The following is a 21678-nucleotide window of genomic DNA, read 5'->3' as shown; positions in this document are numbered from 1 at the left end:
CAAAACCAGTCCCACAAGAACCAGTCTGGGAGAGGCAGCAGGACCCTGAGGCACACGGAACCCACACCAAAACAGGCTATGAAACAGAGGTCTGGTGGAACACATGTTCAAAGGAAGCACAGCTGGGGTGAGGGGTAAAGGACAATGTCACAGGCAATTGTACCTCTGACACCTTTTAATTTTGAGCGCTTCATTTGGCCACATGGAAAGTGTTACATAAAAATTTGCCTGGGTAACATTTGCAACAAATTAATTGGCATATGAGCAGGGGGAGGGATACTCTCTCTCCTAGCCCTTTCCCTTCTCTAAACCCCGTGGCTTCAGAGAAGTGCTTCATGTCTCTCCAGCTGCCTTCTCAATCAGAAAACGTAAAGCTAATAAGGCAAACAAAAATGAAAATACAAGTGGATGCAGCAGCAAATTGAACACTCTTGAAAAATTTCTCTTTTTCCAGGGGGAGGGAGGGAGGAAGGGAGGAAGGGAGGGAGGGAGGGGGGGGGGGGGGGAGGAAGGGAGGGAGGGAGGGAGGGAGGGAGGGAGGGAGGGAGGGAGGGAGGAAGGGAGGAAGGGAGGGAGGGAGGGAGGGAGGGAGGGAGGGAGGGAGGGAGGGAGGGAGGAAGGGAGGAAGGGAGGAAGGGAGGAAGGGAGGAAGGGAGGAAGGGAGGAAGGGAGGAAGGGAGGAAGGGAGGAAGGAAGGAAGGAAGGAAGGAAGGAAGGAAGGAAGGAAGGAAGGAAGGAAGGAAGGAACTGCACGAAACTCTGAACATCAGTGTGGTAGCATGGTACTGCATGGTATTTTCTATACACATCTCCTGCTCACAAAGACTCCAGTGCCCAGGCAAATGTCGTGGGTTCTTCTCTCTGTGCACAGATAAAGCTGTGCAGAGGTGGCTGATGCTGCTGAGAGTCTGCATAGTTTAGTGCAAAGTATTGCTCTTAAATTATACCGTCTAGACACCCTCCTGGTACTGCATTTTCTTGTTACTGTCCCTTTCCTAAACCCTCTGCACACGATGAAGGCTTTGGGACGAGAAATTTTATGCTGCTTCCGCAGATACACAGGACCCAAGGCATGCCACAATGATGAGGTCCACGACTTCCAGCCAGACATGGCCACTTGCCTCTCACCCCTTTGGTACCACAATGCCAGCATGTCTGAAGAGCAAAGACTAGGTTCCATTCTGCTCTTGCACCACATACAGTCAGTTAAATGCTACTGCTGAAATGGCTTCCAATTTCCCCTAAATAAAAAGATGAATTAAAGTATTAACTACAAAAGAGCAGTTTCACTCATTATTTATATTTAATAGAAGCAAATGGCTGTAGCCTGCATCACTTGCCAAATCCAAAAATGCCTATCAGAAACAATAGTATTTAAGACTGTTGTGGTCCTGTGGGTATAGAAATCTCTTGCTGCTCTGTGTTCAAAGGAACAACTGAGCTAGAGAATGCACTCACTAAAGCACCACGCCTTCTCACCCCCCTCCTTTTTAATGCCTTTCGGGTTCATTTGACTAATTTAAATACTGTCAAGACAGTTCAGAGCTGTAGAGCAGATGGAGAAATAGCTTCTAAGGTGAAAGCTGAGTATTTTTGTCTGATCCCACACCTGCATTGCTATTGGAAGATGAGTCGTCAGGGGGGTAGAGCATGCCAGAGAAAGACTGGAATGCTCACTTACATCCAGGTGAAAAATGCTACTTTAGTCACAAACTGTAAGTAAATTATGGCACATTATTTCCTATCTCCCATCCAGAACTGCTGAATAAAGATGGATTACCTGCTTTCTGGCACTGAACAATCTTGTCATGAGTGGTGTCTGCCGTCTCAATAAGAACCCTGCTCTCTTGAATCATCTGTCCAAAAAAAAAAAAAAAAAAGGAAAAAATCAGCATTACTAGGGTTTCCTGCAACATCTAACACACAGAAAGCACAAAGGTTGAAACTGGAGAGGAGGTCTGTTCTGAGAGCAGTACAATAAATATTGGATCCTTCCTTCCTTTGGGGGGCTCCCAGATCTGTATCAAGCTAAGAATCAGTTGCTCTGAAAATGTTTTGCTCCAAAAGTTAACGAACAGCAGTTTTACATCCATGAGACACCACTGCAAACAATATGAAGGAAACAAAAGTGATTTCAGAAGCAAGCAGAGTTAGCAGAAAAACTTCATTCTATGTTCAACTAAGCCTTTTCTAACCGGTAGTTTTCTTAAAAGGAGAAGGAAGTATAGTCCTTGACACAGGGGGTTATTAAAAAAGTTACCAAGTCATGAATAGAGCTGATTCCAAAAGGTATTTAAGCCTGTGCAGAACTTTATGCTATATAACAGTTCAGACACCTATAGTAGTTCTAGAGTTTCTCCTTGGAGAAACTGAGATCCAAATCCTATCCTATCCTCAGTATTTCTGTTGAAGCTTAATAGAAGAGACAACACCACAAAAAATCAAAACAAGAAAAAATCCACCTAAAACCAAACAAACTAAAGCAGCAGTTTCAACAAGCCTACTCACAGGTTTCAAGAGACCTCCCTGCTTAGACATCTTCCTACAATAGCCCATTAACAGCAAACAAATGAAGGGCTCATTACCTGACAAGTTTCCTGAGCCTCCCTGCATGCAAATACTATTCTCTTTTGAGAAAACCTCTCAGAAGCCCAGAAGCCTATATTGTTCCACTGTTCTATTCTGTGAAATTGCAAAAGGTGGTACATACATGTGTTATGGAAGGCAGGAACATGCTGTATAACCAACTGTGCCTGAGAATAACCTCACTGTCCTGCGATGTTCTCCACAAACCTCAAACAGCACAAGAGCAGTGCCAATTAGAAATGAAGCAAGCTGAAGAGTGACTGCCTAATGTTACACCCTGAAATTACAAAAGTCACCACCTGGAAGCTTTGCCAAAATGCTGCAACTGCTAAAAGCCTTCCTACTTTCAAATATGCTAAAAATGAAAACCCAGCTAGTAGGTTTCAATGATTTTAGTGGAAGACAGCATAACAGTAATAAATTAACACTTGCAAATTAGCACGTCTTACTGTTTTAATTAGACACAAGGAATGAGAGACACTTCCACTTGTCACACTCAAACTTACAAATTCTGGAGAAATTTAGATGCAAATTTTGCTCCTCATTCCAGCTTTATTTCTAATTAAATGCACTAAGGCTGCATTTAAAAAAAAATACCTATGCCTTTCCTTTGATATAAAGAACACAGGGAAAACAAAATCCATTATCAGCTTCACAGGCAGAGTGAAAAAAGCCCAATATATGTACAGAGTGCAAAATTGTTTTTTAACAGTACATGACCAGTGGATATGCCCAAGATTTAAATTACTTTCCATAGTATCCTTTGCCTTTCATTCTTATTACTTGCTTGTTCATCCTTCACTTCATTTTTTTCCTCTTTGATAATTTCACTTGTCATCTAGAAAGAAATGACGATTTCTACCCACCCTCTGGCTTTTCTGTACCACAGCACATTATCCTTTTGTGCTGAAGGAGCCATTCAGCTACAAATGCCGAAGGTTGGTCTGAGCAGTGAAGACTGTACGAGTCCCAAAAATCCTGCAAGTCACTAAAGAAGCAGCCAGAGGCCAAAGGTGCACCTCCTGCACATGCAGACCTGGGGCCTGTGAGGCAGTGCCCACACTGCCCAGCCCAGCATCTGCATGGCTCCTGCACCCCGTGCAGCCATCACCCTGGCCTTGGGTCCCCACTGGGTCTGTGCCTGCGCTTCCTACCCAGCAGCAAGGTTTGCCCCGTGAGGTCAGCTGCAGCTAAGCTGGTATGGGACATCCAATTCTCATGTCAGACTCTCCTGTGCTCAGATCCCTCAAGCAGAATGTGATTTGTGAGGTTTCTATATAGGCACATGCACACACACACACACACACACACACACACATATACATATACAAGCACAGGAAATTATCCTATCACACACAAAAAAAGCAGGCTTGAGAATCATGCAACCACTGGACCCACTCCCAGGAGTTTCTGGCATGTCTGTTTTAGGATTCTCAGACATGAAGGCATTATATTCATTTTTTAAGAGAAAAGTAGCACTAGGATGTCAATTTTCCCTTACTGCAGAGTAGGTAGAGCAACCCTCCACTCCTTTGATGCTGACATCAAAGTCTCACTGCTCTCAGCTCAGGAAGAACAAACAATTAAAAACAGATCATGTATCAGAATTTAACCTGTTCCTATCCTCCTGCTCGCTCAGCAGTAATTTGACAAAAATAAGCAGCATTTGTCCCATGACAAATCCTGAGAGTGGTTTCAGAGTTCCTCATCTCAGTGCCTGTGGTTAGGGGACACCCTCAGTTCATCACCTGGCATCCTCCCTCACATGTTTTTCTAGGAAATTATGCACTTGGTAGAGGTAATGCACCAGGTGGAAATAATGGGACCCAAGCCAGTTATGAGAAAAGATTTTGGCTGGCCAATGGCACATTTACCACCTCTGATAATAGTGTGCAGGACCCTGTATCCCTACATTACAGGCCAGACTCTGCTCCCAGCAAGAGCTGCATGAGCAGTTTCAGTGGGCACAAGATCCTGCTTCCCAATGCTGCCATAAAGGATGGCAACAACAGGATAGGGCAAGGACAAAGCCTGGATATTTCCTCTGAAGAACAGACTGATTCAAACAGACAAGAGTACAACAGGCAAGTAACTGCTATCCAGGAACAAAGTTACAGCACAGGTTCATGGCATCTAGATACGCTTTTTCTTTTTTTGTCACTAGTTCTGAAATGAGTCCATGATTTCCCAGTCTGAATCATTCCCTGTTTTTCCAGCTGTCTTCACATCTGAAACCCTGCTTGAGGATATCACCTACTTCTTCTAGAAGTGACAAGAACCAGCAGCCCTAAAAACACGACATGGAAGGCTGTGAGATTTTCTGCTGGGAAGGTAACCCCATAAATCACATGACAGCCTGAGATTTTCAAGCCCACTTTTGCCAGTAATATTTCAAAACCCACCAACCTGCCTCAAAAGTGAAGAGTGACCTTTCTGACGTTTGCAGCATGAATTTTCGAGCACCTTTCCTCTGCTCAGATCCGCACTGAGCAGCCCTCCAAGCAGCTGTGTAGTCCCAGCCATCTGGCTGGAGCCCATGAGAATGCTGTTTAATGTCAGCTCCCAAATGGCAGCTCGCTTCCATGAGTGACTCTCATGGAGCAAGAGATGTCCTACTCCCTCAGGAGTCTTGAGTTCCACCAGAGTGTGTTAACTCCTGAACACTGAACTTCAAGGGATTAATGTCCAAGCAACATCTACTGAAAAGCAACCTTTAGAGGATGGATGTTGGGATCTGGGTCCACTCAGAGAGAGGAAATTTTCAGCAGCTGCTGAAGCTGGCAGGATTTCTTGGGACAACTTGAATTTCCCACATCAGAAAGAAGGTGATAAACTTTACTGATTGGTCTGTTTAACTTAACTGGGGAAGGGGGGTGGGGGGAATTGGACAAAAATAAGAATGAAAGCACACAAAACCTGATTCTGGTATAGGGAAGAAGAATAAACTTGATTCATCTCAATCCACCTGAAGCACTCTGTAACAATCATGCCGAATTCTCAAAAAAAGCACAGGAAGCAAGAGCTGGCACAAACCCAGGAGTTCTCTCCTTATCCAGTATATAAGACCCAGAAAGTGGAACAGACCAAGGGTTGAAAACATAACTGACCTGTCTCCCTTCAGTGTCTAAGAATAGCATGGAATATCAAATTTAAAATCCCAGTGCTTCACGCAAAGAACAATGCTTTACTTTGTCACTAAGTGAAATTTAAAATATCTTAATGCTGAAGGCATCATATTACTCACATGAAATTAACAGGGTTATTTATTGCCTGTACTAAAGGCAGTTTAATCACAGGATCAGTACAAACTGAACAAAAGAATGTTCTTTTTACTTTAATGAACTCTTGTTCTAAAGACCAACTTCTTTTCATTATGAATTATTCTACAAACTGAAAAGGAGAGAGGAAATTAACACAGCAGCATCTCACCAAGAAAAGACAAAAAAGAGAGGAAAAGCTCCTGGTGCCAAATTAAAGCACTGCTCCTGCTGGAAAGATAAATGAGAAAAAAGGGACAGTTCAAGGAAACCTTTCATAAATATTCCAAAGTTTAGAACAGAAATTGACTGAACATCAGACTAAAAGGAAGCTTTCTCTTAGGTGTCTCCTCATGGCCATTGTCCCAATCTTCTATGCCTTTCATTGACAATGAAGAGTTTTGCTTGGTTACAAAAACAAAACCACAAAAACCCTCAAAAACAAACCAAACCCACCATCAATCAAAAATAAAAGAGGTTACAAAAACAACCAGTTCATAAAACAGCTGAAGAGCAAACTGAGCTCATGAAAATTTGAATTCCCTTTAGCATTGAGCATTTCTTGTACACATCTGGGACAAGAAACAGTCAGGCAATCAACTGTGTGCCAGCAAGTTTTGCAAGAAAAGAAAGATGGGTATGCAGCGCCAGGACATGGGAAGGAATGCTGCTGGTCACCATTCTGTCCACCAACTTGTCTCTGTCTTAGTGTAGTTCAAGCCAGATTTTGGTATCCAAGACTTTTCCTGCAACAGCCCAGCATAAGAAACAGCTATCAAGGATGGTTATGTGAGCTGGAAACATCCGAAACACCTTACTGACACAAACTGAGAAGAAACAGCATAAAATTCACCTTAAATTCCAATTTCGTGTTTTCAGTTAGAAATATTTCTAGGGAAACATGGAATCATTGTTGGAGGATGTGATCTGGGCATGAAGACCAGTCCCCTACAGAACAACAGGAGCAATGGAGGGGGAGAGAGAGAGAGTGAGGTCAGTTTTCAAAATGCTTATGCTAAAACAAAGTAACAAAGTACCCAACTGGAACTTTATTCTCTAAGGGAAGTTCTGATTTGACTCTTTTCAGATTTGACTCTGTTTTAGTAGTGACTAATGGACATGGGCAATCCAAGCAAGAAGCTTTGAGAGCAGTGGGTAAGGGAATTGTAAGTAGAGAAAGAAACAGGACTTTCCTTAATAAGAAGTGGAAAAAGAAACTGACTTTCCCAGTCCCTGTCCAATTTTGGATGGAAAATTCTTTAAAACAAATACAAATTCAAGACAATGCCCATGTGCTGGACTGTGTTTGACATCAGTGCATTATGACACTTCTTTGGCAGTGGATGCTCCGCTCTGCAATATCCCTTGTCTTCAGCTGCTTAGAGAATTGTGAAAAAATGTTTCTCTGGGGATGACTATCCCAGCTGAGGTAAGAATTTCAGTGAAAAAGCTCACAAAAATCTACTTAGTCATTTTGCATTTACATAATAACTGGGAAAAAGGACTTTCTTCTTGGGAATAGAGTCATGCCTGCAACAAGACAAGCCCAAAAAGACTGAATACGAAAAAACAGCAGACAAAGAGCAGCTCACCTCACTCACACCTCAGCAGACCTCTGCTAGCGTGCATGGACCAATACCCATATCAATAAAACTACTGCCATTAAATATCTCAACTTATTTCCCAGCAACCTCACCGATGCTGCTTCTCCTCTCAAAAATCCCCAATCCATCTCCACGTTGGCCAAGACATTCTTAACTACCCTGCCATCTCCCAGAAGTACCTACAGCCACCCTGTCCTTCCATAACTATCTGCTTCAACATAGCAAGATTAGGCTTGAATACAGAGAAAAACATTAATGTCAACGTGAGTTCATATAACAAATAGCTTCATTGTTCAACCTTTTTTCCACTTCTTGTTATTTATGATTTGAAAGCATGTAAAGATAACTTGGAGATCTCATTTTTCTTAGAAAAATTTCTGTATGCACACAAGCCAGGAGTTTGGGTAAAACCAAAAACACTTATTATCACTTGTTTACTGCTTTTGATTTTCAAATGATTCAATCATTTGATCTTGGAGGGAAATAATGCTTAACCAATAACTGAAATGCAAAGTGCACAAGTGTCCCTGAGTCCATGCACACTTGCATCAGCACATGAATACATCGTGCAGACAGAGTAACCACAATCTGTTTCCAAACAATTCTCAACCAAAAAAAATCCTAACTTCACAGGATAACCGCTTGCAATGAATAATTCAACCATCTGCCAGGTCCAGCTGGGCCCCATCCCTTCTCTTCACATGGAGTAACTCCTTTCTTAGGTGTGATCAAAGAACAGCAGCATTAATTTGACAGGTTGTGAGGCACACTGCACATGCTGCCCACCTGAGCAACCACTGACAAGGGGGAGCACAGAGGTAGAGAGGCAGAGCAACAGCCCTTCCTCATGGGACAGGAAAGCTCTGAAGAACAACTCTAAAAGTGACAGGGTACACTATCCTAGGATGTTTGTGTAGGAAGCAATGACATCATGACCTGAATCCATTAATCACACTCTATGTGTGGTACCAACTAAAGCTGTAAATTGAAATTAGCCATTCTAAACTACATTCTACACATTCTGATCATTGACACACTTTTCAAAAATGCTGTCTGTGTATTGCCAACAGTCCATCTTATTTTCTTGGTTTTGGCAAATCCTATTCCCTGCTCTCCTCTGCAGAAACTCCCATACAACCCAGTATTATCAATGAAGCCTCTTCCTACATGAGACATGGCCAACAGTACAGCTCCACTAAACCACTGCAATGCCACTATAAAATGAGAGAAACACAATCCGGAAAAATTGTTCTGGTTCCTTAAACAAAGCACATTAAATTTTATTCTAATAAGGTCACTCTCAAAAGAAAATATTTAATGCAGAGCACAATGGTAAAATTAATTGCCCAGGAAAGAACAAACAACCTGCACAAACGGGTCTTTGTCTATCTCACAGCTGACAAAGGCTGAGCAGGAGGGAACAGACAGTTTATTGTTTTCCAGATCATTGTGGCAGGTCTCTGAGCATTTGCACCTCCATTTCCCTGGACCATCAGCCCTGTTTATGCCCCATAAAACACACAGGCAGAGTCTATACTCTCCATGGAAAAATAAAACGGTATATTCAGTTAGCAATTTTCTGTAAGGGGAAAAAATTCTAACACATTAGGGCTGTTTTTATCAGAAATCATTTTCAAAGCAGACTTTTTATAGAATGTGGCACATGTAGTGTTTTCAGAGGTGGTGAGGAAGCGTTTGCCCAGCACTGAAGCTCCCTGTGCTGTGGGGCCCAGTGAGTGAGGCAGACCTGCAGTCACACTATGAGATTTGGGGTCAAACTTTTTTCCATTTTACTGTAAAAGGAGTTAAGAAGTATAGCCTGTTCATACAAGAGACAGGCCAATATAAACAGATTTTATTTTATGCATTTAAAAACGCTCTTAAGCCTATTCCTTCAAAAAGTGCTTTGAAGTGAAGAGACATGCAGCAAGCACTTGTGTATCCAGTTCCTTGAAGCCATATTTATCAACAATATGAAAGGCTGAACTGTAGTATACCTTGAATTAAAATTAATAAATAGGCTAAAATATTTTGTTTTGCTTTCGAACAACATCTCCTTGTGCTCTCATTTGCACACAAAAAAATATTATTAAAAAGAAATACACCCTGGAATATATGAAGTCATTATACAGAGAGGAGAAGCCCCTTGTCAACATTCAAAATGCAAACCCCTTCCCACACTGTGATTTCAAATATCAAGATTGATAGAGACAGTTCATTTATTCAAACATAGAAAAGGCTAAATAGATTTCAATATTCTGCTGCTGGCATTGTCTCAAAAGGCAAACATCCAAAATGTAGCAGAACCACTTATTAAATTCAGCTTTCTTTTTCAGAAGCAAATAGTTTTAGTAAGTAAGAGGCAGTCACAGCCAAAGTGGGGGAAAAAAAAGTATCATGTTCTTCTTAACTATATCTCAGATCAATCCTTACATAGGCAAGGCACAACTCCCTTCTCTCTCTCTCTGATTTTAAACTGTTTGCATGCTCTTCTGACATTCAAGTTACATCTTCCCCTATCGGAGACAAAGGTGAGAACAACCATTATTTAAAACAGTTATACAAGTGTTTTTGTCTGCATCCAAAAAAAGCCCTTTCACCTATTTAAATTGAAAAACTGTTTCCAGAGTACCAGGAGGCCTTGAAAGGTCCCATGTGTACTCTTCAGTATATAATTACAAAGATAAGAGATGACACTTTCATTTTGGTAAAACTCCATTAAGCAGGCCTCCAAAGACAGAAAAATCTCGTATTTATGTGGTATTTGCTCTTTCAGAAAGACACCATGTAACAAATCTACCCGAAAAAAGTTCCGTCTGAAATAAGGCAATCAACTGGATTTGCAAATCCTTGTTCTGGTATTGTTACAACTGATAACTTAATTACTCACAGGTAATAGAAACTACTCTGGAAGGAACCTAGGGGCTATTTCAGAGTACTTTTGGTATTTCTGTGTTAATCACCTTCAGTGTCTTCCCCACCCCACAAGCTGATTTTCCCTTGAAAAGTGTGTTATAAGGCAAAAAGTGAGATGGAAAGGAGGTGAGCATTTGGCACACTGAATAGCTGGTCTAAGCTGCGATCACTCTCTGCAACACATCAGGGTCTCTGGAATCAATTCGATACTCCCAGCATTATTCACCATTTTCTTCCTTATGAACACAAGCTGCAGAAATAACTGCTGTCCTCTTAACAAGAGCTGTGATTCAGTCTGGCTGCCACAGTGCAATATTTAAGTCAGGCTTGGCAGAACTGTGCATCTTGCTATCGGTTGCCGCAGACCGTCAAAAAGGACGGGAAGCAGCAGGGCACCCCCACAGCCCAAGAGGCACAGTGTGACAGCAACTTCTGCTGCTGAAGTCACGCACAGCTGTTGCTCAGTCACCCACAGCAGTGACATATGTCATACAATGAGCAGCAGCACTCATCTGGAATGATTCCAGTTCGTGGTGCTGCATTTGTATAAGCATTCCTGTACCACACTGAACTCTCCTTCCCCATGCAAGAAAACAGCATTTTAATCTTCCCTTCCAACTCTGCCATGCCCTCCCCAAGAGCAACACTGACTTGATCTGACAGGGACAGGGACAGTACTTAACAGTGCTGCTGCAAAGCCGAGGGAAAGGGAGGGCTCAGCTTTGCCTGGGAACTCCCATGCTGCAGCTCCCTATCTAACAGCCTTGTGCTCTGCTGCGGGGAGGCCAGCAAAGGCCAGCACACAAATTTTGCCGCTTCCCAAGGACAAGGACTAACAGTGCCAGTACAGGATGAATTGCTGCTAGTTTGTAAACAAAGTCCTCTTCAAATGCCAACCTGTGTTAGCCACAACCGTTTAAAAAAGAAAACGACGACAAAAAGCCCAGTGTGGCATTGTGGTGATTAAAGGCCAACTTTGCAGAGCCCGAGTCATTTGAAGAGCCTTGTTTATTTAACTGGACCATCTGGGTGCATGAAAGCCAGCGGGCACAGCCTGCCCCGTTCACAACAGTGGGGAAAGGCAGAGGTAGCAGTGCCGAAGTGCCTACCAGGTCATACGCTGCCAGGACCTTTTTCTGCACGTCGGGCACGGTCCCCAGAGGCTCCAGGTAAGGAAAGGTGTCCTTCATGCAGAGGGCCACGGAGGGCGCGTTGTCGCTGCTCACGAGGCGCGAGGACAGGGTCAGGATGCACTGCTTGAGGCTGGCGATGGGCGGCAGCCCACACAGCTCCTTCACCGACACCATGGCGTTCTGGGGAAGGGACACAAACACTTCAGCACGTGTTGCCACTCGCCACTCAGTCCCCTCCACCTGCCATTACCTTGACAGCCCCTTCTTCTTCTCCCCTCTGATGTGAGGCAGTGCTATCCCGCTCTTCACCGTCCCCGGGCCCACCATGGACCACAGGATTCCATCTCACACAGGAATTCCCTGCCAGCCCCATTCTCTGTCCTGAAGCCTAATGCCAGATCCAGCTTTCTCCCAGGCTCAGGCATCCCAACTGCCAGCTCTTCAGCAACTTTGCACTGCAAATCCAGCTCTAACAGGGACAAGTTCTGTTCCCCAGCATATTAAACCATCAGCCTAAAATGCTATTTCTCTTACCAACTGCTTAGACTCCAATTGCTTTTGATGCTGTAATCACTTTGTTCTCCCATCATTATCATCCTCCAGCAAGAACAAGTTTGACAGACCTTGTATTTCCCATGGGAAAGGCAAGCAGGAAAAACTCACTTTGTTTTCAGCCTTACATTACCACATCATAAAGAAGCACAAACACTCTTTCCCCTTCATAGGTCCCATGTAGGAAAATCAATACCGGATATGCAGGTCAAACCAAACTGACATGCCAGGATTTATTTATTTATCAGGTCAGAGGATATACAGCTGACATGCACTCATCATTTCGCTTCTTGAGTTGCACAAGGAGTGACCAAGATGCACAAAACCCAAGTAAGAGTATTATAACAACCCATACCTTGCAAATGTTCCTCCCACAACTTGCTGAAAAAAAAACAATGGTCAGACAATGCCTGGCTAAGTAATAGATGGTTTTCTCATTAATTAAATTCGAGAGCATGCAGTTAAACGCAAAACTATGTCTTTACACAGCATTCCCCAGAACATAATCTTTTACTGAACTTTTGCTTGGAAAGCACATTAATGCTGTTTCTGAGACAAAATCCAAATATTTTCATTTATATAGCTCATATATAGTGCCTGACCTAGACAGAAGGTGGACTCAGCAGTTCAAGCTAGTTACTTTCAAGGCCTGAAGGAAAGGAAAGGCTGGGAAGAGTTTCCCATTCTTAAAAATATGCTGAGACTATTCCTTTGAGAGTGATTTAAAGCTTATGTCATTTTGTAAACTTTTCCAGCTGTCAACATTTCATTTGCTTTGGACTCCATCCAGAAGAGTGGGGTCAATGAAGTGCTATGTGTTTTTCTTCTGTTTTCAAGAGAAAAAAAAAAAAGAACTGTTTCTGTATCTTTACCAAGAAGATAGCTACGGCTGATTCCAGCTATTTATTAAGGAAAACTCATTGTTTAATGCTACTCAGTTTTGTTTCTAGGCAGTGCCTGAAGCTCTGAATTGAGCTGTCCTTTAATCAACCTGCAGTCTCCCCCATCACAGAAGAGAGCACTGGGTAGGTTCTTGTTTGGCCTCGCTGCCACTTCACATCCTGCCACCCACGAAGGTCTAACCCAAGCACTTGTGACAGTGCCTGTGCACCTGGGCCCTGATGCTGCTGGCCACAGCAGGCTCTGCTGCACAGAGCAGCATGGGTGCACAGAGTGCCCGGGGACCCTCTGAGCCAAGACATGGCACTGGTGTCTGTGCCAGCCCTCAACCAGCCAAGACAAAAGAGTTATTCAGCAGGGAGGAAACTGCAATCCAAGTGGCATTCAGTGCCTATGTCAAACATCTGCAGCCCTGCGGCAAACAGTGGCAACACACACACTTGGGAAAAGATGCTGCTCTTTGCACAGGGGGTTTCTTTGGTGTAGACAAGACCTTAATGACACATCCCCTGACTGCTTCTTATACTCACCCAAAGAAAATTAAGAGCATAACCCTCACTCAGTTAGCAAACCAAAAGCTTGTTGACGTTTTCTAGAACCAATGAGGAAATGAAGTATTTGAGACGGGAGGCAGGGAACACAAATGTACCCTCAATTCTGCTTTCCCAGGAAAAAATATCTAATAAAACATGGAGAGGGCACAATTTTTAAAAACTCATTTTTAAAATGTTTCTGCCTAATCCTACATTTGCATGTTAGTTAGCACCTGTAACTATCAGCCTGCCAATGTTCATTTAAAGATTGACAAGAGCTGTGGGTCTGAAGCTTCACCAGCTTCCACCAGCTTCAGCAAGCATGCCCTACCAGCAGCTCAAACCAGGACTTTCCCTTCCACATTCAGGACACACCAACACACACAATGGAAGTCTCATACCTGCATATTTTCTCTCATGTCAGTAGCCTCTCGCAGTGGATGCACTGCCAGCTTAAAGATGTCATCAATAGTCTTGAGACCAGTGTTCCTCAGCATGGTGTACTCTCTTGCTTTCTTCCCTATCCTCACTGAGAGGCTGCGCTTTTGTGCCTTCCCGCCTCCACTTCGGTTGGTTATTGCAATGTGAACAAAGAGGGTAACGTGCTCCATGATGTCACCAACAAAAGAGCGCAGTGGTATGTGCCTGTATCCGGGCTGTAAGCACTCCAGTGGGATGGTGTACTGCCCTATGAACTCATCCCCAATGTAGTCATCATCCAAAACAACAAAGCGGATCATAGCCAGCTCTGGTAGATTGATCTGGAACTCAAAGCTTTCATCAAAAATAGGGTTATCACTGTTTTGCTGCACAGTTTTAGTTCTTTGTTCGGTGCAGTCTGCAGGAATCCCATGTATTTCTATGCAGACATAGGGGTCTATGACATCCCCTTTTGCACATGCACCCTTGGGCTTAGGAAAGTTCTGCCCACTGATAATTTTGACATGTAGGACCTGGGGGGAGACCCCCGGAACAATACCCTTGGTATTTGCGCTGAAGTAAGACACTTCGTCACGCATCACTGAGGGCCTGAGAACGTACCCGCATCCCCCGTTCTGTAGAAACCAACCAGTGTGTAGGTCCATCATGGGCCCCGGGGTCTGATAGTTCATTGCCACTATCTGGCAACCACAGTTCCAAAAATCTTGAGGATTTAAGTTACTGGAGTCTATCCTCATAGCACTTGGGTACACCCTGGACAGAAACTTTTTGTTGTAGTTAACAAAATCTTCAGGGTATTCATTTGCAATCCGACTGGCTTCTGCCTCACTGAAGGAGCACATTTCCCAATAATTTTGAGATTTCATGGATGTCTCAAAGTCTTTATATTGGACAGATTTGCATAGGGACACCAAGTCAGACAACTCCCTGCAGAGCCAGATCAGCTTCGGTTCCCTTGAGAAGTCCTCTGACAGTCTTCGGGATATTTCAGCCTCTTCATCTTCATCTGTGACCTCTCCTTCTAATACATCCTGGTCGCAAGGCAGTTTCTTCCCCTTCACAATGATCTTCATTTTCAGTTTCTCAGGGGATGGGAGGTAGGCTTCTGAGGACAAAGGTGCCTCTGTGTACAGTTTGTTTCCAAAGATCCTTTTCATGTGTTGCACCATCACCTTCTGCTGCTGTACAGAGCAGTGGTTCCCCAAGCAGAGAATAAGAGGGTATTCTGAGGCAAAGAAGGCCAATTTGTTTATTACCTCAATGACATTTCGAAAGGCAAGTGGCGATGTCATGTTGTTGCGGTTACAAATAATGGGTTCATTATCTGGGCCGTCACAGACGTCCAGTTCAATACTCCGGCAGCTCATCTTTAAAGCTCTGACATAGCCATTGATATCAGCTGGGCCTCTGAGCTGGTCTTCTATTAGATATGTATTGTGGGATGCATTGATGTAGTAATGTGACAAAGGCTGTGTCATGTCTTGGACAATTTTTTTGTGCTCTGGGTCAAAAATATCACATTCTGAGGACAATAAGTATTGAGTAAATCCATCAATTGCAAGAAAACCTTTCAACCGCCCTTCTTCAGAAAGCTCATACCTGCGTATAATATCTAGACACATTTCTTCTGTTATGTGGGTCACTCCTTGCTCAGCCTCTAAAAACAGCATCAGGTCATTGGCATCCAGGTACTCTTTGTTTTTGGATATCTGAACAAGTAAGAAATACACTTCAGGTCTTGTGCAAAGTTCACTAAATGCTTCACAAAACTCTTCTTTTGTTACTCGTGTTGTCAGTTTCTCTTTACTCTTCTGAATTTCCTTAAATTTTAATCTAATCTTTGACTCCTTTAAGGTGGGGTTAAGCTTCTTTATTAGCTCCACAGCTGTATCTTCTAACATTATGCCATTGCCATCAACATCTGCTGCTTCGAATACAGTTTTTAACCAGGCAAACCGTGGGGTATTATGGCTGCTTTCCATCAAGTCCAGGGGTTGTTTGCTACGAGAAACTAAGTACCTTAATCCTGATACCCAAATATTGGCCACATCAGCTGAATTGGCAACCAAGTCAAGGGACTCATAGTTCTCGCCATGAATTACCGACAGCGCACAGTCCTCAGAAATCTGATCTGCAAGTCCATTATTCCTGAATGTTTCTGTGTTCTTCCCTAGTCTGATTTCTTTTATAGCAGAAATATCAAGCTTGGCTTTGTCAAGATCCTTCTTGGAAGGCTCCCAGCGAAGAGCCTGCAGGTCAGGATCCAGAGTAAAAAAACGGTTATAAATCCGGGAATTTGGACGAACTTTCTTCAATTCACACCCAGCCTGCATAAAGCTGATACAGTCGCTGGCACTGCTTATTTTCTTCTCTGATGGCATGCTGCTGAAGGACACTGTTTTCTTTCTTCCACATTTTTGGTTTGAAGGATCCTGTGGAATAATTACATTTAAAAAAAAAATTAGCAGGTTTTCTTTGGCCATTCCACGAGTGCATAAATAATATAAAAGGTACATTTATGTAAAGATAATTAGCATTCTTCTGAACTTCAAAACACAACATATTATTCCTCCCCACAATTCAGTTCCCTACTGAGCTATAAAATATACTGAGCTATAAAATATACTGAGCTATAAAGCAATTTGATTGACTGTGGCATTAGAGATAGCAAGTTTTCATGAGTGACATTTGCAGCTATTAAACTGTCTTCCAGATCTCAGCAACTTGCTACAGCTGTGAGGAGTCAGTATCCAGTTGTATAAACTATGTCCAGTTTCAAAGCAGATACATCACTCTCTTGTCTCCCCACTTGTTTTGAAAAGTAGTTATTCTGGTCACTTCTGTGTACAACAACTACAAAGCACTGTAGGAAAATGGACAGCCAGACAAGAAATCCAAAGCCTTTGTCTTTAGGAAATGTATTCTAACTCCTCTTTAGAAAATACTCAGCCAGACATGCGATTGTCTTTTCAGTATCAACTGATGTAAACGCAGCTGCCTGCAAAGCTGTCTGTAATGTTAGTGCAGCAACTAAATTTGAACCTTTCCCTGCATATTATCAATTCAAAACATCTCACAATAATTATAAATTATAAATCCTTCTTTTCTCTGCATGATTTCCATCTACCCCATTAGTATGTAAACTATCCAACAGCTACCAAAAGTATTTTTAAAACATCACTCAAGACTGCAATTAATTGTGAAAGACTTGTTAAAATTGTTTTCCCTCCTATTTCCCTAGCCACCAGCAATACTTCCTTAATTCTCTGCCTTCTGTTGTTGAAGCGACCTCAGCTGCCTGGATGTTGAATGGAAAAGGAGTCCCGAGGCAAGGAAATGTTAATGCTGGGCCTAAGCACACAGCTCTCCACCCTGCTGCCTCAGGCCTAGACATCTGATGTGCACCAGCTTCCCAACAGCCGCTGGGGATCTGCTCTGAGGCACCAGAACCCCCGACTCCCAAACCCTCTGCAGCCTGGACTTCCTTACCCTACCCCAGCAGCTGGTTCCACTGAGCTCCAGTTTATCTGCTGTGTCATTCAACCTCCCCCAAGTCATACTCCTCTGCAAATCCTACATATAAGTCCTGCTCTAGCAGGGCCCTCCATCCACCCATCTCTGTCCTTTGATGCTCTGCACCATCTGAGCAGGACCTTGTGTAGCTCCCCAAGCCACAGGGCATCACTCTTGGTGCTCATAAGAACCTCTCCACTCTTCATTTGCTTGTTTGTGAAGATACTTTCAGCAAATGAGTCAGTATGAACGTTTCTACAAAGTGCTGTTGTCATTCACTCACTTCATTCAATAATATCCAAAATATTTCCAAACCCCCAGGCCTCTAACTACTGAATTTAAAGGCATGGTATCTGCTGGGAACAAAATTAAAACCTCTGAACTTCTTATGATAAAGATTTCTTATTAAACTAATAGAGAGAATTCTACTGACAAGAATAATTCCTCTCTCCATTTATTTAGTACTTATTATGAGAATGAGTCTTAAAGAAACAGGAAGAAAGTCAACAAAGCGAGTGCCTCAGGTCACCTACTTTTTTAATTACAGTTTTATGCTAAAAATATTCTGTTCCTGCATTAACATACTGTGTTTTAATACACAGCTTTGGCTATGGAAATCTTCAGGCAGTAGACACTAATGAATACAAACGAATGCAGCAGGTTACCCCACGGGTAATCTTCTTTTTTATTTCCTTATGTTTACAGGAGCAATATTTAGATTTAAGATTGATGATTAATTAGGAATATTTTTCTCATATAGTTAGATGTATTAATGGTCTTGGAATCTGCAGTGACTCATTCTTTGACAGAGGTTCCTCAGGGCCAGACCTAGAAATCTCATCAGAGCAGCCTATCTGATTTATCTACAGGTCTGACATTTTGTCTTAACTAGGGAGGCGCGAATGTTATGTAACTACTTTTTTTCTGCAAAAAATAAAAGACATTTATTTTTAGTTTCAAGATACCTGTGCCTTTTGATCAAAGTAAGTCAGGGAATTAATCAGCCATTTTTCATGTATTAAGGTGGGAAAAAAAAAGCCTAACTGACCTCATGGACAAACGATAAAAGTTTCCTTTTAACACTCAGTCTTAACCCCTCATGACAAACGATAAAAGTTTCCTTTTAACACTCAGTCTTAACCCCTCAGGGATTTTGGTGGGGATTAGATTATCCTCTGTGTCCTCTCTCCCTGCTTTTATTTTTGATGGATACTTCTGGTTTTGTACTTAGCGGTATGTATGGAACATCAGAATTATATAATAGCACTTCGTCATCTCAAAGTAGGACTTGCCTATATCTTTCAATCAATTGCACAGAATTCAAGCCTAACCCAGACTAATTGCCTACAACTAACAAGATTTAAGTATTATTGACACTGATGGGATTATTTTAACTAACAATATCCTCAATCTAATGTATAATACACACAAACCCCACAAAACTGCAATTGCTAACTGAGCTTATCACTGCATCAACTATTCCCCTCTCAGTCTCCCTAGACTAGGAGCATACTCAGTCTTCTCAGTCTTTGAAAGTGAGAGCTGTTACTTCAGATATAATGTGACAGTTTTCATTCATAATTATCACAAAGTTAATTATTCCAGTCTTGCAAAAACTCAAAAGGTATTTCTGTAAGCTCCAAAGCTGTCTTCTCAGCCTACAGCCCAAGCATTCTCCTTTGCTTTACCACACTCCTAATGTTTGAATAAGCACCTCTGGATCCTGACACCATGGTTTAGCCAGGCCACACACCTCCAGATCCCCAGGGACCACCCTGGGGAGCAGAGGAGTATTTTCTTCAAGAAGTGCCCTCCCACCACTGAGCTCTACTCACATCAATGCCTGGAGAGGACAATTTAGATACCCTGTGCCTTGCCACTGATCTTATGCTGAGCTTAGTTCAACTGAGACTCCAGACTTGGGGTTCTAATTTTAGTGTAGCTATTTCCTTCTTTAAATCTCTACCTTAATCCAATTTCAACAGATTGTTCTTCTAAGACAAGACATCCAGCTAAGAATACTGTGCTGCAATGTCTCCAGTGGCTAAACTGCTGCTCCATTTTACTGGATACTAAGAACAGGGAAAAGTACAGTCACCTAGCAAACTAAAAGCTGCCAAAATCTTACATGGATAAATAGGAAACCTACTCTCTTGTGCTACCTGCCAAGGTATCAAACGCTGCAAGTTATCAAAAAACCTCTCCTTAGCATTCAGACATGCAAGAGCACTTGTTCGTCTTCATTAACCAAAGCAATTAGAAAGCACAATGAGATGCAGCCCTGAATCTTGGAGCTGGAAATTCTACCTTTCTCCAATATGCTAAGGTCATCAAAATTGATCTTGCCTAGGTAACTGGACAGTAACTGGCCTAGGACTGCCCTTTACCCTCAGTCACTTGTACTGATGGAACTGGATTTATTGTGGCAGTGAAAAGTCAAAAACAAAAGATGATGTTTGCCAAAAAGAGAAATCTACATCAATGTGAAAATGAGGAACTAACTTGTAGATTTTTCATCCTAAGACCTTTCCTGCCAGAGACAACCACGCTCTATACAAAGCACTGTTCCTGGAAACAAACACAGTCAGTTTGCATGCAACATGCAAGTCCAAAAAGGAAATCCCCACTTACATGGGAAACCTTATGTTTTCAAGGCAAGACACTTTTTTCAAAGTGACTCAAAACTATGGTTTCTTTCAGTTCTTTGGTTATCCCCTTTAAGGTGGTCTAACAGGATGACTCCATCTCCTTCCTGCTCCTGAGCCTGCATAGTATCCATTATACAAAATACCTCAAGACCTCAAACACAAGAGCACATCAGATATAATGCACTGCTGCTCTGAAATCATTAAGGACCAAGGAGATGTATCTGTGTGCTGGCCTGACTGCATCCTAACATTTTCTAAATGTTTCTAAAGCAGGGATTCAGAACAGCAGTCTAAGCACACTCCCAAAATAGGAGAAGCTCTCCTGTTGAACACATCATCCTCGTCAGAGGGACTGGATACATAAACAGTGGGATCACTAAGCCATCAGCAGTTGTGGGAAAACTCCACCCCATCCACCCTGACCTCTGACTGCTCAAACTTCTGCTGTTTAAATCAAAGAGCTAACAGAAATAAATAAGTGGGATTAAAAAAATATGAGTAAACATGCTCTCCATCTCATCCCACCCTCTTTGTCAAAACTATAGGACATAAATTGCCCATCTGAAGTTAAGAACCAGGGCAGTAATAAGAGCTGGATAGCAAACCTGCACACAAAGGTCAAACTCATGAATTATTATTTGTCTGAAATTAAGTTACTTGAAGGCTCTCTAAAGCACTGACAGTCTTCCAGGATTCTGCTAAGGAGGATAAGAAAGGCAAAATCCATCACCTAGTCAAAGACGCCAAAAACCCTTAAAGAGCTGCAGGGCTCCTGTGAAAGGATATGAAATTCATATAAACTCATTAAGTGTGATTAAGAGCTATTTCCCCAAAAAAACTATTCACATTTTCACCAGTTTGATTCTAATCTTTGACATTTCTCCTGAACCTAGCACTAGGAAATCAGTAACAGACAGCTTAGTCTGTCCTCACAGACAAATAGACTGTAAGAAACAGTGCATCGTAAAAGCTATCTGCTCTGGAAACTCCAGATGATCCAGTTAATTGGCCAACTGATTACCTGATTTTTTGTTTTCTAAGAGAAATGAAGTTCTACAAGATAAGTTTTTTTGGGATACTTCTAGATATCTCAGTTATACAAAGACAGAATCCCAGTCCCTGAAAATCTTAAGGCTTTACTGTACTTGTGGTGGGAAAACGTACTTTTAAACAGAAAGTAAAGAAGTCAGTGAGTCATTAATGGCACTCAAAGCACCATGTAGCAGGCTGACAAATGACAATGTAATTTTTCTATAACGAAGTAAGCCAGAGCAGGGAAGACTTATATAAACCATCCAAGAGAACACAAAGTCAAAGCCTAGGCCAGGGCTGCAACTGGATCTCATACACGTGAGGCTTAGTGCATTTGATCAGGTGCAGCTCAAAGCTTGAACCCACAGTACCAGCACATGATTACTACAGGTAGCAATGATCACTGGATGCCGGTATTCATCATTAGCACACAAAGCTTTCTTCTGTAAATCTCAGCCATGTTCTGGCCATCCTCAGAGAGAATTCTTGGGCTGCCCATTCTGCAGATTTTATCAACTCTTCTCACAGCCCCAGCTATCACATCAAATTAAGGAGCTAAACTC

The 21678-nt window shown here is 42.4% G+C and overlaps 1 protein-coding gene across 2 annotated transcripts in view; it reads right to left on the bottom strand.

The window, feature by feature from the left end:
- Positions 1-21678, bottom strand: part of PLCL1 (phospholipase C like 1 (inactive)) — a 187651-nt gene that overhangs the window by 24866 nt on the left and 141107 nt on the right. For both annotated transcript variants that reach the window (XM_069022095.1, XM_069022096.1), the window contains exons 2-4: positions 13883-16354; positions 11473-11676; positions 1781-1856 (exon numbers count right to left, since the gene is read on the bottom strand). In XM_069022095.1, coding sequence (XP_068878196.1) covers positions 1781-1856; positions 11473-11676; positions 13883-16354 — 2752 coding nt within the window. The remainder of the gene's footprint in view (positions 1-1780; positions 1857-11472; positions 11677-13882; positions 16355-21678) is intronic.

The sequence above is a fragment of the Aphelocoma coerulescens genome, chromosome 7, assembly GCF_041296385.1.
Source record: "Aphelocoma coerulescens isolate FSJ_1873_10779 chromosome 7, UR_Acoe_1.0, whole genome shotgun sequence".
Lineage (NCBI taxonomy): Eukaryota > Metazoa > Chordata > Aves > Passeriformes > Corvidae > Aphelocoma > Aphelocoma coerulescens.
The sequence above is the reverse complement of the archived record's forward strand: the minus strand, read 5'-3'. Positions and strand labels throughout refer to the sequence as shown.